We start from the raw sequence: 15,116 nt of genomic DNA on the forward strand, positions 1-15,116 counted from the left end.
TTTTTTTAACAGAATACAGGAAACTCAAATAACATATCGACTACAAATAATGCACAAGGCACAACAAACAATACGAGTATTAAGAAACCTTAACAGGAGGCTGAGGTGGTTGAGGGATGATTAACAGTCAATCAGTATGAAGACTTGTGACTGTAACATGCAGTCAAAGAGAGAGTTTGATGCACGCTACATCTTCTGTGGTTTATAAATGAGAAAGTGTGCGTTTAAACTGTCATTAAGCAAACATTTCTGTGTCTTCCATTGTAGCACCCATGTGTGGAGGTCAGTTGAGGGGACCCAGTGGTGTCCTCACATCCCCAAACTACCCGGTCCAGTATGACAACAATGCTAACTGCACTTGGCTCATCACAGCCTCAGACCTTTCTAAGGTAAGTCATTAAACATGGGATTTGAGCAACAGGGCAGTGGTACTTTGCTCCTGTACTCGCCTGTTTCCAGTGGTGTGTTAAGTGGTGTGTTTAGCTGCCAGCAAACTGACTGGTGTGTTCGCAAAGGGAACTCCTGAGGAATCTCCTTTCTCACACACATGACTCATTTTATACTTTTGATAATTACTACAGGACACTTTTGGGTGCTGTTGAACACACCATGTGACAGAAGCTCTCTCATAGAACATTTGAGACATAAGGAAAATAAAGTGGAGTGTGGAGAACACTGGCCCTGAGCCAACAGAAGACAAAGTGAGTTTTTAGAAACACCTGTGGTGAGGGAGAGGAGAAAAGAGTAAAAACTGACGGTAGAGTAATAGAGGGGTTTTGAGAGCATGCTCAGAGGATATCATGAAAGTGTCATCGCCACTCTGTTCAGACCATTGACTTTGGAGTTGTGTTCAAGGCCACCCAGCTGCTTTCCAGCCAAATATCCTTCTCTGAACTCAAAGAAACTGGTTTTACAAACCTGTTCCCTTATTGCACTTTGCCGAGTTGAGGACAGGCTATGTGAGGCAAGAGGCAAGGCAGAGGGGATAATCAGATACAATGCACACCTACCAAACCCCACGCTTTGCTTGCATGCATATACACACACGTAGATAGACTCCCCTGGGTATACTCGGCAGGCAGCTTGCTGAAACAGACAATAGTACTTTGGGCTGTCTCCCGCTCTGTTGTCTGGTCTAGATGAAGATGGAGCGAGGCTGTTCTTTCTGTTTAGAGATGTAATGGGCTTCTATTCCTGCCCGTCCGCAAAGGCCCAGCCAGAGGAGACGTTAGGTCAGGGAGGAGACTGAGGCGGAACTGCAAAGCGAGCTGGGTAGGACATGACCCGGCTCTTCTAGACCTAAATGCTGCCTCGTGACATCATGACTAATGTGGGTTCTTGTAAAGTGTTGCTTCTTCATAACGTCCTGAAGGTACTGAAAGCAGGATGTTTTTTCATTGGCAATCTTTTAAATGTTTATCTGTCAGTGTCTGGGACACAGGGGTCTCCGTTCTGAAACAACTAAAATGTCAGACATGACGTCAAAGATGGAAAGCAATATATAGTATATATATATATATATATATCGCTTTGTTCCTTTCTTGTTTATTCCTCCCTCACCTTCTGTCTCACCTGTCGTCTGGCAGATAGGAGATGAGTTTGTGATATGAAACTATTTATCTAGTGATCTGACCTAATTTGCCAACTCGCCATCCACCTCTTCTCTCCACCCACCTCTTCTCTCCACTGTGGCAATTTTCATTAGGCACTGGGTTTAACATAGGACAGAATGCAATTTGCATTTATATAAGCTTTTTCGTTAGGTCTGGCTCTCTCGGCTTTCTGAAAACATTAAAAATGTGGAGGAAATCAGTGGCAACCAATTTAAAATAGGAGACAAAGACGGACCTTGTTTTCCTTTTTATTTATTTATATATTAGTCTCCCACATTACCCTGCTGTTGTCTTTATTTATCAACTATCATAATCAAATCTTATTTGTCCGTCTGTCTTTATCAGAGTTGCCCCTTGCTTCAGCTAAGGCACACTTATTGATTTCCCTACCCGCTTCCACCTTCTCTCCCACGCTCCCACCTGCAGCATAGAAATGAGATGAAATAAACAGGTCTGCTTTTTCCTCACCTCACTTTTTCCTAAAATCCAATACATCTTTTGAAACTTTTGTGTCACATTTAAGATGTATATATTCACCTTGAAGACAAAACTCAAATCCCCTGCCACATCTCCTGATGCGCTTAAAGTTATTGTAAGTCTGGCTAAATAGGCCAGCAAGAGTAGGGGTCATGTGGACCGTCTGGCAGGCAATCAGATATCTGATTAGTTGGAGAGAATTCATAATCCCCAGATAGGAAATCAGATGTAGCAAAATATGCAGACTCTCGCATATACGTGGACAAAACTCTGTGGGCATACCAATCTGATCAGTCACACAAACGGCATATAAGAGCCGGTGTTTGGATGCAGATGAATACAAATGTATGTGAATATCTACAGGAAAATAAATACGTTGATGGCAATAAAAAAAAAGCTAGAGGTTTTACATACAGCATGCACAGCTGGTACATGTGGTTTAATGGAATTGTGCCAGACAAATATTCAAAAGAGAATGATAGATGGATGGAAAGAGGGGTCGAAGGTCACAGATGGGAAGGGGTCTCTCCTCTGCACCCGGTGTCAGGAGCATTCAAGCATCTGTCGTTTACAGTTGTCCCTGCTGTTGTCTAGGTGATCAAGCTGACCTTTGAGGATTTTGACCTGGAGCGAGGCTACGACACCCTGTCGGTGGGAGACGGCGTGGTAGTCGGAGACCAGAAGACCATCTTCCATGTGTGAGTGACTCCTTCGACCTCTATCTTTTGGCCTTCAATGTTCCCTCTGTTCTCTAACATCTTCTGGCTTTTACTTTGTACCAATCGTCATGTTTCATGTAATCATATTCTCTCTTTTGCTTTCTCTTTACTCTTCACCTTTCTTCTTTTTGGCTCACTTGCTTTTTCTCCTCCTCCACTTCCCTGCAGCGTGCAGCTCCCCTCTCTCTTCCCTTTTACCCTCCAGTCCTTTTCTCTTTGTTGTACTGTTTCTCTTTCATTTCATCACCACTTGATGCAGTACTGCATGAAAAATAGATGCTGCATCACATTGTCAATCATCACTCTTTTCAATGTTAAAAACAAGATCACAGCCATGTGGTGCAGCATCGCAACTTGCTTATTGATGCCCCCTAATGTAGTTTGCGCTAGCAGATGCTCCATAACAATTTACAGGAAGTTATTAATTGCGTTGAAATTTACCACCTTAATGAAGTTTTTATAGATCAATTGTTATGCGTGACTGCCTCGCCCGTGTGGGAACTGGGAGGAGATGGGAGATAAATGAGGGAGGGATTTGTGGAGGAGGAGTGTGTTGATAAGGGAAGAGCTTCCTCACTTTAATATGTTTGTGCGCATACTTGCACATCACACAAATACTGAAAATGACCTAATCTGTTCAATTAAGTACTCCCTCTGCCCTTATGGACCTTCTTATGATATGAAAGTGGAGATTGGATGCACTTTTGCACACAAACAAACTAGAACAATTCATGACCAGAGAATTTACCGCAGCTCTCAGCACCGTTTATTTAGGACTATATTTTTGTGAATCAGCGGTGCAGGCAAGCGTGTGTAGGGAATTAGTTTTTGTTACTTTAAGGTCAGAGGCATGTAGAAGCACAGTAATAAATGTGGTGGTTAATAGGTACCGAGTCACCGCCAATCAAATCCCTTTCCTTCACCTGAAAGACCCTGAGCACTGTCGGTTTGATAATGGAAGAGAACAATTAGGTGCGAGTCTGCCACTACGTTTTTCCCAAGGGGAAAATGATGTCCTTGTGTGGGAAGAGCATAATTGTCATAAGCAGATAGGCCACCAACAAGTATAGTGTTTTATACAGTGATTAGCTTGCACGTAAATTATAACTCACTGACCACATTTGTTAGGTTGGATGTTCAATTACAATCGAAACCTGTTTATAGTAATTAGTATTAATGGAATGCTATTTATAAATGAATCAAAATGTTGTTTGAAAAATGGGTTGCTAAGCTTTTACTTTTAGTAATGCCGACAGCATACGAGGAGGGAAATGAAAGGGTGAATCCTAATAATCTGGTGCACTTTGGTGCATACTGCATCTTTCCCCCCCCCCCCACATATGTATAGACAAGTTCACAGAAACCTTCCTCTGTGTGCCATCACTAAAATTAGAGCCCGTAATCACTTACTCCACAGCTATACACTTCCTAATTAGAGTTGGGGGAATTACTATTTAAATAGGATTAAATTACTTCTGTAGCATTGACTGATCTTGCCTTCAGTTTCCACTTTCTTGTCCCCAACTGTTTTGAATTAAAGTTTTTTTTTAAAGGCTTCTCACTCTGGAATTGCCTGTAACAGTTTTAGAGCACTTTTCTTTGATGAGGAAAGTCAGATAGTTTAATATATATCTTCAGGTGTTGTTTTTTTTCTGCTTGCATTAAAGTTTTTAATGATGCAGAGGAAACAGTGCCTTTGGCTATTAAAGTAACACCACATTCACTGCAGCAAGTGAAAACACTGCTTATAATAATTTAAACAACTGATCCAGCTTTTTACAATTGACACCTTTTGCATTCTCACTATACGTAACACAAACATGTTGTTGTCCTTTTGTCTCTTTGTGTAGCCTGTCGGGTACCACCACTCCAGACCTTGTGGTTAGCACCAGTCACCAGATGTGGCTCAACTTTAAAACGGACGACACCAGTGGCTCTCTGGGATTCAAGGTGTCCTATGAAGGTAAGGGGGGAAATGAAACATTCCTGTTGTCAGTCTGTGCTTTGTGCCGGCTTGCTGGCTGCATTTTAAAAAGTAAGACTTTCTTTGACAATCTCAAATAGAATGAAGATTCTTTTTTTGGCCATTCACCCTTGTGCATTGTGACTCATTGCTCAAAGCTGACAACATGGGCACCGACGGGACACATTTTGCTTCAGTTGACTGTCACATTATTGTCCTTCCCTGTATTCATCATGATGAGTTTAGTTTCAAGAACATAGGGGTCAGAGATGCTCCATCTGTCTCGTCTAAGACTTTTGTAATGAAGCTTAATAGCATCGTAACAAAACAGGCGTGGTGCATGCTGCCATGTGAGCTCCTTCTGCCGCAATGGCATGCTGCATATACACATTACGGCTAAACTAAAAAAAACTTCAATTAAACGTATACTGTACCAAGGACTCAGTCTAGTGAAGGACTATCAGTGAATGAAACTCCAAATTGCTGGTTCCCTTGCAACTATTCACAAATTATGCTTTTAGATGAATTATTTGTGTCATGATTGATGCCTTGAAAGCTAATAAGGCAGGACAATAAAGGCACTTATTTTGGCAAAACAGGCAATTGGCCATTGATGCAACCGTCCACAGATTGTGTGTGTGTGTGTGTGCGTGTGCGTGTACTCTTACGTGTCTGCGTGCACCTGATTGTAAGCTTTAAAAAAAATGGTACAAAATATGTGTATGTGCTTGCATGCATGTTTGAAGACAAGAGAGACAAAAAGGAGTGACATTGTGAGTCTGTATGTGTTTGTTCTGTGTGTCTGTGTGCATGCGTGTGAGCATGGGGAGTTTGTTTGCCAGAGTTCTTCTTCTAGATAAGTCCGCTGCTTGCCTCTCAGAAGCACAGCGAGGCTTCTCTCTTGCCCAGAGATGCTTATTTTTCATCAGTAAAAATAACAGAGAAAGTGGAGCAGCATGCCGAACCAAAGTGTAATTAAAAACAATGAGTTCTACTTAATGAAGGGGAAGAAACACTTTGAACCACTTCACCTCCCAGATTGGAGCACCCAAAATGTAATTTGCATTCTCAATTACTTGTATTTTCAGCCTGATCATCAAGTGTAATTGCAAACACAGTTCATACCAGTACACACACTCCCGCCTTACTCATGAGTGTGGGGTGCACACACTCTGCTATGGCCCCACATTTTCAACTGAAATTCAGTTGTTTTTAAAGCCTGTTCAGACAGCTGTTTATATTTAAAAATTGGACACGTTGTGCCGTGTGCAACCATCTGTGGACAAAACGTTTGTGTCAGTGTTTAAACAGGGCTAGTTCCCACTGATAATATATGCTGGTACTTTTGCTTTAACTGCACAGTTACTAATATTGTCATGTACTCATAGGTCCACATGTTGATACTACACACGCACGCACGCACGGACACACACACACCCTAAGGCACCACCACCTTGACATACATCAGCTGAACCAGTACTTATACTATTTCACTTATTCATGAGACGCCAATGATGTTGCATTCCCTCCTTATACACAACATACACAGAGATACACACATGCATTCTCAAACACATGTATGACAACAGGCATTCCATGAAACACATGTACACACCTATGTACACACACACACACTTCAAAGGGCTCTTATTTATTGCCTCCATTTGAGAAAAACACTGCACTGAGTTTACATTGAGTGAGTTTGTTACAGTGACAAACAAGTTATTGTATAATTAATCGTGTGTGTGTGTGGTTGTATGCAGATGTATGTACAGTGTGTATTTTTGTGTCCGACTTTAAGCTGTCGCGTTCTCCCGGAGGTGGTTTCCGTTGGTTCTTATACATTCCCTTTGTATCCTTTGCCCTTATTATTTTTCATCCCCTCTTTTTAAAGGTGACTTCCACGTAAGATCAATGAGTTGTCTTGTGAATGAGGCTGCCTCAGGACAGCCATACGTCCAAACAGCAGTGAGCTCTAAATATGTGTTCTAAATGATGATCATCATTAAGGCTGAGAGTATGGATTTATACCCAGCAGTGCCCCTGGTGCGTTTTAAAATCGTATTAGACCCTGCCATCATTTCCTGGATGGATGAGCTTATTCGCTCTCTGTGTTCCCCCATCCGGATGCCTCGATAGGATGCCTCAGCATTCCCATCTGCAATCTGCAACCTCGGAAAAGTAGAACGAAGAGAGAGGGATGCATAAATCTTGCGACAATTGAATTTGTGTGTGTGTGTGTGTGTGTGTGTGTGTGTGTGTGTGTGGTTTTAAGGAATAAGGGTGTTCATGGAGGTGTGTTTGTGCGTGTACCTGAAAGTGCTCACGTCAGCTTCCTAAGTGTGAGGGTGAGAACGTTTGTCGCACAGTAAGGGAAGAGATGCATTTACAGGGGGAGAGAGAGACCGATGAGACGCAGGTTTGCAACAATCGCGAATACATTTTGAGAGGACAAAGAGACATTAAAGACTACTTAGTGGCAAATTAAATCGTCTTGAAATTAAATGCACTAGTGCAGTGGCCGTTCGGGATGTGCTCGTGCCGCTGCTTCTTGGGTTTTGAAGTGAGCCTCTGCACGCGTTTACGGTAGCAACACTACAGTCTGCGCATCGTGTGCGCAAAAGCTCCCCTGAAAACGTTTCATTTTATGGCCCCAATAAAGTCACAGCCCCGTTAAATGTGCAAGCCCCAGGTTTGAAAGAATTTCGTAGTTCAGACTGGCTGACACTATTTAACTATGTTGTTCAGGGGGCCACATCTTCAGAAAGCTAAGAGCCGGGGCGCCGGACATTTCCCTGAGCGATTGTCTCTCAGCAGCACACACGGCAAGCGTAAACTAGATCAGCCCGAGGGTCGACGAGATAAGATTCAGACGCATTATACTATATTATATATATTATCATTGAAGTATGATGATGTGACAATAGGACAATCACGTTGATTTTGATGTAATGAAGAGTAAACGTCTGCCTTGTCAGACCAAAATGAACTCTACTGAGTCATTGCTAATAACGTTTCATTAATGTGACCACATCAATTTATTTTCAATATGTTTTATTTTTTAATGTTATTGCCTTTTGGATTTTTGATGTTTAATTTGTATTGTTGTAATTGTCTGATTTTATTTCATTGCCGTCCTGAAAGGTTTCTGTTCCCGATTTAACCGAAGTAAAGCATTGTTCGGCTCGACCCACTTTTGCTACTTTGGTCCTTTTCTCAGTTGTAGAAGTTATTTGGTTTCTGAGCCACGTCGGGCTGAAACACAAGCTCTAATGCTACACTGATGCAAAAACAAGCAGAAGACCTGAATCTTTCTTTCCACTGTTTAAGTGTTTCCTCATCTTACCCTTGGTCAAGCGTGTCTGACCATTACCGTAAACCAGATTCGACTAAGGCGTCCTTGACATGCACCATCTGAACCGGCACGTATAATATTTAATCAATAGAACTGGCAACAGATTGTCTCGGGGAAAAAAAAAAGGTGAGAGTGTCAAACACATGCTGGAAATTGGCACAATGTTCCTGTAATAATGTAATGTTCACTTCATTGTTTTCCACAAGTTGATAATTTATTTTCCTAGTTGACCTTGTGGGTATAGGGAATGTGCTGGTGGAAAGCTCCAACATTCAGCAGTTGAAAGTTGGCTGCAGAACAGCATTGTACAAAATGATAAGTGAAGCCATTTTTTCCAGACTACAGACTCCATGACTACACATGAACGCACTATCCTGGCAGGCTTCCACAGTCAGCAAAAGAAAAAAAAAAATGTAAATTGGAATTAATGAATAAATTGGGTTTGGGGAAATGTCTTTCGATTGGCCGTCCTAGGACATTTGCCGTGTCGCAATATAGGGTCAGACAAAAATCGGTAGCGTTCAATCATTCTATCTTAATAAGCTGAACACACATTTTCCTGGAACTGGATCTAATGAGCAACAGCACTTTGTGTTTTGATTAAGTGTGAGGTCCTGCATCTTCACATCACTTATTACCTGTGTAGTAGTATCTTGTCAATGTCTGCTGCAGGATACAGTCAGTAATAACCTTGAATTGAGATGCCTCTTTCTCTCTGCCCCCCCCCTCTCTAGCTGAACCCCTGTAGCATCTTTCTTTAGAAAACTAGAGGAGACACACTTATCAAGTGCTACGGGGCCACCATGGTTGTCCATTATGCTGAACAATAGTATTTTCCTATGAAAGATAAAGTAAAGGTCAAAGACGGCACACTCGGCGAGGTGGCTTGCATTAATTAAATTGTAACCTTTAAATTGATCTCTACTATGATTCCAAGAAACAGAATCAGGTCTTTATTTGTATAACCCCCATTCATGCTTTTCCTGCTTGTAATGATGATTTATTGTGTCAGTTTTGCATACTTAATATTCTTGCCCATATGTTTATTCTTTACTTTCACAGAAATTGACCAGGGCAGTTGTGGAGATCCTGGAATCCCAGCTTATGGCAAACGGGAGGGGGCAGTCTTTCGTCACGGGGACAGACTCTACTTTGAGTGTCTGCCTGCCTTTGAGCTGGTGGGGAAGAAGAACATCACCTGTCAGAAGAACAACCAGTGGTCGGCAAAGAAACCCAGCTGCGTTTGTAAGTTCTTGGACGTCTTGTGTTATTCCGATTCTACATTCACGATGTGCCCACATGCGCACCAGTACGAGGCATCAATATGTACCGTAATTTCCGGACTATAAGCCGCGACTTTTTCCCCATTTTGCGACCCTGCGGCTTATATAACAGTGCGGCTTATCTATGGATTTTTACAGCTAACGGCCACTAGGGGAATTCCTAAATCTATGTATTTTACAGGTTACAGTCCACCGGATGCAGGGAAAGAGCGCGCAAAAGTAGCGAGTGGTACGAGAGACAGACGGACATTACGAGAGCGAGGCAGTGTGTGAGACACCCTCATTATGGAAATTTTTTTCGAGGAGTCTTATTTTGTTAAATATGCTTTTATGTTGATACTCCTGAAACCGGATACTCCTGAAACCGGCACTTTCTGGGGGTTCGCGCCACTTTTTCGGGAGACGGAAAGAAGGATACGCTGAAGAGAGGGGTGCATGTCCAAAAACCCCGACTGTGGAGTTACCGTATGATGATGACTTCCATGTGTTTCTTCTGTTTCAACGGTAATTTATGGACAAATTAAGGAAAACACCAACGGTCAGAGACAATAAATGCTGATTGAACAGGCAGAAGTTCTCCATCGTTATTTCCTGGTTCTACACAACACAACGCAGAGTCGATCGTGGTGTCAGCTACAGACCGGCTACATACACGTCAGTCAATTTAGCGTCTGCGGCTTATAGCCCAGTGCGGCTTATATATGTACAAATTAGTCAATTTAGCGTCTGCGGCTTATAGTCAGGTGCGGCTTATAGTCCGAAAATTACGGTATGTCCGTGCAGATGAGTGCAGGGAGGGCTGCATAATAAATGATCAGATTATCCCTACAGTTTGCCCAGCACAGGCTGAGGATTTTGAAACAATAGGGGTGCTTATTAGCTAATTAACGCCATGAAAGACAAACACAGAGAGTTAGAGGGTGAAGGGAGCTGACCATGCAGATAATGCCCACTGTTGTATTATTGATAAGATAATTGGGTGGACAAAAGGTGCAATATCTAGATAAACATCTCCGAGCTAAACGGCAGAGAGGTTGTTGGAGCAAGAGTCAATTTGGCCTCCTAACACTGGTACACATTGTTTATTTAGTAAACATTTAGTCATGTAGACACAATGCAGTACGCTTGTCTTTGTAATTGAATTTGATAATGGTAATGAGAGGATGTGCTTTTCGAGTTGTTCATCGCCGAGTCGTTTGTTTGCACATGCATCAGGTATTAGGCATTATTAGTATTTATACCATTTATTTATTAGGGTGAACACAGTGCTCCAAACCAAAACCGTGTTGGATCACATGCTGTGGTAATAGTTTGTAAGGAAAAATGATAGTCATTACTATAAAGGTAGAAGCCCTGTCATCTCTCAATTGAGACTGAGGATGACCATATTAATAATCAACATTGCTCCTGCACTGCTCCGTAAGCATTTGACTATTAATCTAATATTGAAAATGAAACCTTGGCTGCAAATTGTGATAGTTGTATTCCCATGACTGAGCTATTCAAAGCTTTAGTGTACATTTAAATATCGTAAGAGTGTTAGTCAACTAAGAATTCCTTCAGTCAAGGACAGCCCTGGTTTTGTGTCTTGCACATCCCTCTACAACCGTTCCATGTTTCTTCATTAACTTAGAACTGAATAACCCTTAGTTGGTGTTGATTTTGAAGTTGCAATTAAGTGTAAGGTTGTTGAAATGGAATTGTCTGGTCTTTCAAACACTTGGTTGCATCATTAAAATGCCAACCTATGCACATCTTGTAAACTCAGTGTTAAGTGAAACATCCCCTGAAGACTTCTTCAATCAATTTTCTCGGCCTATTTTTTTCCACGTGAAATGTATTTAGGTTTAGAGATGTGATCACATCTCCAGAACCTCTGCGTTGTTTAAGAAATGGGAGCAAGTGCCCATGCCAGCCCAGTAGTGGTCTGTTTGTCCCATCAGATGTATATCTCAGTGAAGAAGAGCTCCGTCAGTGCTGTCATGTTCATACCCTGTTCATCCTGTTCAGCCTTGCCAGACCACCATGAACAAAGCAGACATTGTGGGCTGGCTTTTCAAGGAAGGCTACATGTGCTCAGTGACAATGTGTTGTGTTGGATGTCTGCAGTATGTCGGGCGGAGCTGGTTCAATAAAATGTATGAAATCATATTGTCTTGCCGTCAGCAAAAGTAAATGAAATTTGCCCCCATGTTTTTCCACCTCCTAAACAATACTCAGTTTATGTTGCTCTGTGGTATTTATTTATCTCTCACTTCCTCTCTGTCTATATCTCTATCTATAGTTTCCTGTTTCTTCAACTTTACCACTCCATCCGGGGTGCTGCTGTCTCCCAACTACCCTCAGGAGTACGGCAACAATATGCACTGTGTGTGGCTGATCATCACCAATCCTGAGAGCCGCATCAATCTGGCCTTCAACGACCTCAGCATGGAGAAACAGTTTGACTTCCTGTCGATCAAGGATGGTGGGAAGGTAGTGTTGAATTATAAGCTGTCGTCCTCAGTTACTTTGAAAAGCTCTTTTTGCAACTTCAACTATTGAGCTGTCGATCAGTCATCGTGCATGTGAGGAGAAGCAGCCCGTATAAATATGTGTACGAGCTAAATGTGTCTGCCAGCGTCATTGGACTTGTTAGTCATTGTATCCGACTAGTGTTGGAGCTGTAGACCTTTTTTAGCTTATGGTATCTTTAGTCTCATCAGAAAATCTTTATCTGTTTTTGCCAGGCTGAGTCTCCTATCCTCGGTACCTTTTCCGGTGACACCCTACCTCCTCCTATAACAACTAGTGCCCATGTGGCCCGGCTGGAGTTCCTGACTGACCACACCTACACAGACAGAGGCTTTAACATCACGTTTACCAGTGAGTATTGAATGTTACTTCAAAGGAGATGTAGGGAAGTCTTTAAGGCTTCTCACAGAAAAAGCCTGCTCTGACTCGATGTTTTGTATTCTAGATTTTTTTTGTAAGTGTGTACAGTATGTGTGTGTGTATGCATGCATGAATCATCTGCCACTTATTTGTCTTCCACAGAGTGCATAAACACCTCCACCCATGTGCAAAAGATTCCTTGCACACACGCAGTCGCATAGAGCAATGACAAAAACCCTGTCTTTAGTGTCTAAATAGAGACTTGACATCCAAACAAAGATGCAGCATCCTTACCTGACAAATACATTGCGGCTGTGCTCATTATATTCTATTCTGGGGAGCTGCTGACTTCTGAGGAAATTCCAGATGGGTTTTTTTACTCTGACGCAGTTACACGTTGGCTGCATGCTGGTAAACCCATTTCAAGGATATACTGTACCGTGAGCGCTCGGCAGAAGGATTATTGCATTCATTGCATATGCATTATTGTGAAATGAGCCTGATCTTTGCATTATCCACGTCCCAAAATAAATATCTCCTTACTGCCTAACCCTAACGCTTTAAAGCTACAGAGCTATTTCACAGATAGTTAAGGTGCCATTGGGGGGTTTGTCTCTATAAGGTTTGGCACTATAATTAGTTGCAGTGACTCACTTTAATGCAGGCAATAAAATGTTATTTTTACTTTTACAGTTTGTTGCTTTTGTCTTGTTTGTACTTCTCACCTTGAGTTTACCACTGTAGTGTAGAGTCATTCATCTACTTGGGAGCGTATCATTAGTTAGCAAGGCATCTAGATGTGTTATTTATTGTATCATGCACAGACTGTCCAGCCCACAAGGACTTATACGACACGAGAAAATACCCTTACAGTGGTGAAGACAAGAACATAACATCTTAAATACAACATTGCAATAAAAAAAGTTTCCTCCCTAAAATATAGCTCATGTTTTCAACCAAACGTCGTCCAACCAAAGAATTCATCTGAGATGAAGGACATTTTAGTGAAAGATGTTGTTAAATCATCATATAATGAGCAGTAGAACATGAAATGGACTTCATCTTTAATCTCATCTAAACCTGTCGGTTTCTATTACTAATGTTAATGTACCTGAACGTAACTGTGCACACAGATATATCCTTGACTTTTAGTTAACTTCAGCATCACATATGGCTCTAATCGTTTTTCATGAGCCTGTATGTTCGTAAGTTTGGTTTTTATCAATCAAGAGCCATCTCTCCTTGTACACCAAAAACAATCTGCGCTGAGCACCATACTATACTTTAACCTGATTTAAAACCATTTTAAAATATGTAAAGATTTTACTTTATTAATCAGGGATGTCAATGCAAAATGACCCATTTAAAGATTTAAAGAGCCTTTGATCATCTCATATTTATGTCTGATGTCTAGAAGTTTCCAGATGCACTACTATTTTTGTTATTATTTCTATTATTATTGTTTTATATATATATATATATATTTATTTATGTGTGTTGGTGTGTGTATATATATATAATATATATATTATATATATTTATATATATATATATATATATATATATATATATATATTTTATATATATATATATATATACTATCTCACACCCTAATATATATATATATTATATATATATATATATATTATATATATATATATATATATATATTTATATATATATTTTTATATTATATTTATTTTTATATATCTTATATTTTATTCTTTTATATTTTACTTATATATCTATGTTTCTTTCTTGTCTCTTTATATATCTTTTCTCTCTCTATCTCTCTCTCTTCTTATCCTATTATTTTCTCTCTCTCTGTTTCTCTCTTTTCTGTTTCTTTTTGTGTCTCTCTGTGTGTGTCTTTGTGTATCTCTCTTGTCTCTCTCTCTTTATTTCTCTCTCTTTTTTATATCTATTTCTGTTTCTTTCTGTGTGTCTCGTGTTCTCTATATATGTATATATATATATATGTGTGTATATATATATGTGTATATATATATGTGTGTATATATATATATGTGTATATATATATATGTGTGTATATATATGTGTATATATATATATGTGTGTATATATATATATGTGTGTATATATATGTGTATATATATGTGTATATGTGTATATAAATATATATGTGTATATATATATATATATTTATACCTACTATGTAACTTGATCATGTTTTTATAGAACATATTAGAATATTTTTGACACAGTATTTGTAATTTACAAACTGAAAGTTAGGGCTGCACAATATATTGTTTTTTATCGTTATCGCAATGTCAACATGTTTGCGATAAACACATTTTGAAAGACTGCCACATTGTACTGAGTTGAAAGAGAGCATTAGTAGAACAATTGCACTTTAAATTGGATCTTTTTCATTTTTTATTGGTGCTTTCCTTTTGTGTTCAGTCTGATTTTCGATTTGTTCAATAGAAGAATGTTCAAAATAATCTCTTTTTATTGAAATCAACAAGCAGTATTGTGTTTTAGCAGCAAAACTGAGTACACTTCAATGGCTGTGTTATTATAAGTACTGTCGTCATATTTAACGTTATCACATATTTTCCTCATATCGTTCAGGCCTACTGTTTTATTTGTGTCATCATTTGATCCAGTACTGTGGTGGCTGGTATGTAAAAATTGCAATATCCTCAGCAGACTGATCCGGTATTCTGTTTCAAGTTCTTGAGACAATTTCTGCTCTAGCTCAAATAACAAATGTCATCCTACCCAGAATGCCTTTGGGACGTTGCTTTAGCTCATTTGTAAACATGTCATCAACCCGATCCAGGTGCCTCTTTAAAGCCACAATGTGGA

The 15,116-nt window shown here is 40.1% G+C and overlaps 1 protein-coding gene across 1 annotated transcript in view; it reads left to right on the top strand.

Moving 5' to 3' along the window:
* The window catches only part of csmd2 (CUB and Sushi multiple domains 2), a 217,229-nt gene that overhangs the window by 109,101 nt on the left and 93,012 nt on the right, over nucleotides 1-15,116 (top strand). Inside the window, exons 10-15 of the mRNA XM_029443772.1 lie at nucleotides 268-389; nucleotides 2,685-2,788; nucleotides 4,660-4,772; nucleotides 9,190-9,372; nucleotides 11,695-11,885; nucleotides 12,140-12,275. Coding sequence (XP_029299632.1) covers nucleotides 268-389; nucleotides 2,685-2,788; nucleotides 4,660-4,772; nucleotides 9,190-9,372; nucleotides 11,695-11,885; nucleotides 12,140-12,275 — 849 coding nt within the window. The remainder of the gene's footprint in view (nucleotides 1-267; nucleotides 390-2,684; nucleotides 2,789-4,659; nucleotides 4,773-9,189; nucleotides 9,373-11,694; nucleotides 11,886-12,139; nucleotides 12,276-15,116) is intronic.

The sequence above is a fragment of the Cottoperca gobio genome, chromosome 11 (assembly GCF_900634415.1).
Source record: "Cottoperca gobio chromosome 11, fCotGob3.1, whole genome shotgun sequence".
NCBI lineage: Eukaryota > Metazoa > Chordata > Actinopteri > Perciformes > Bovichtidae > Cottoperca > Cottoperca gobio.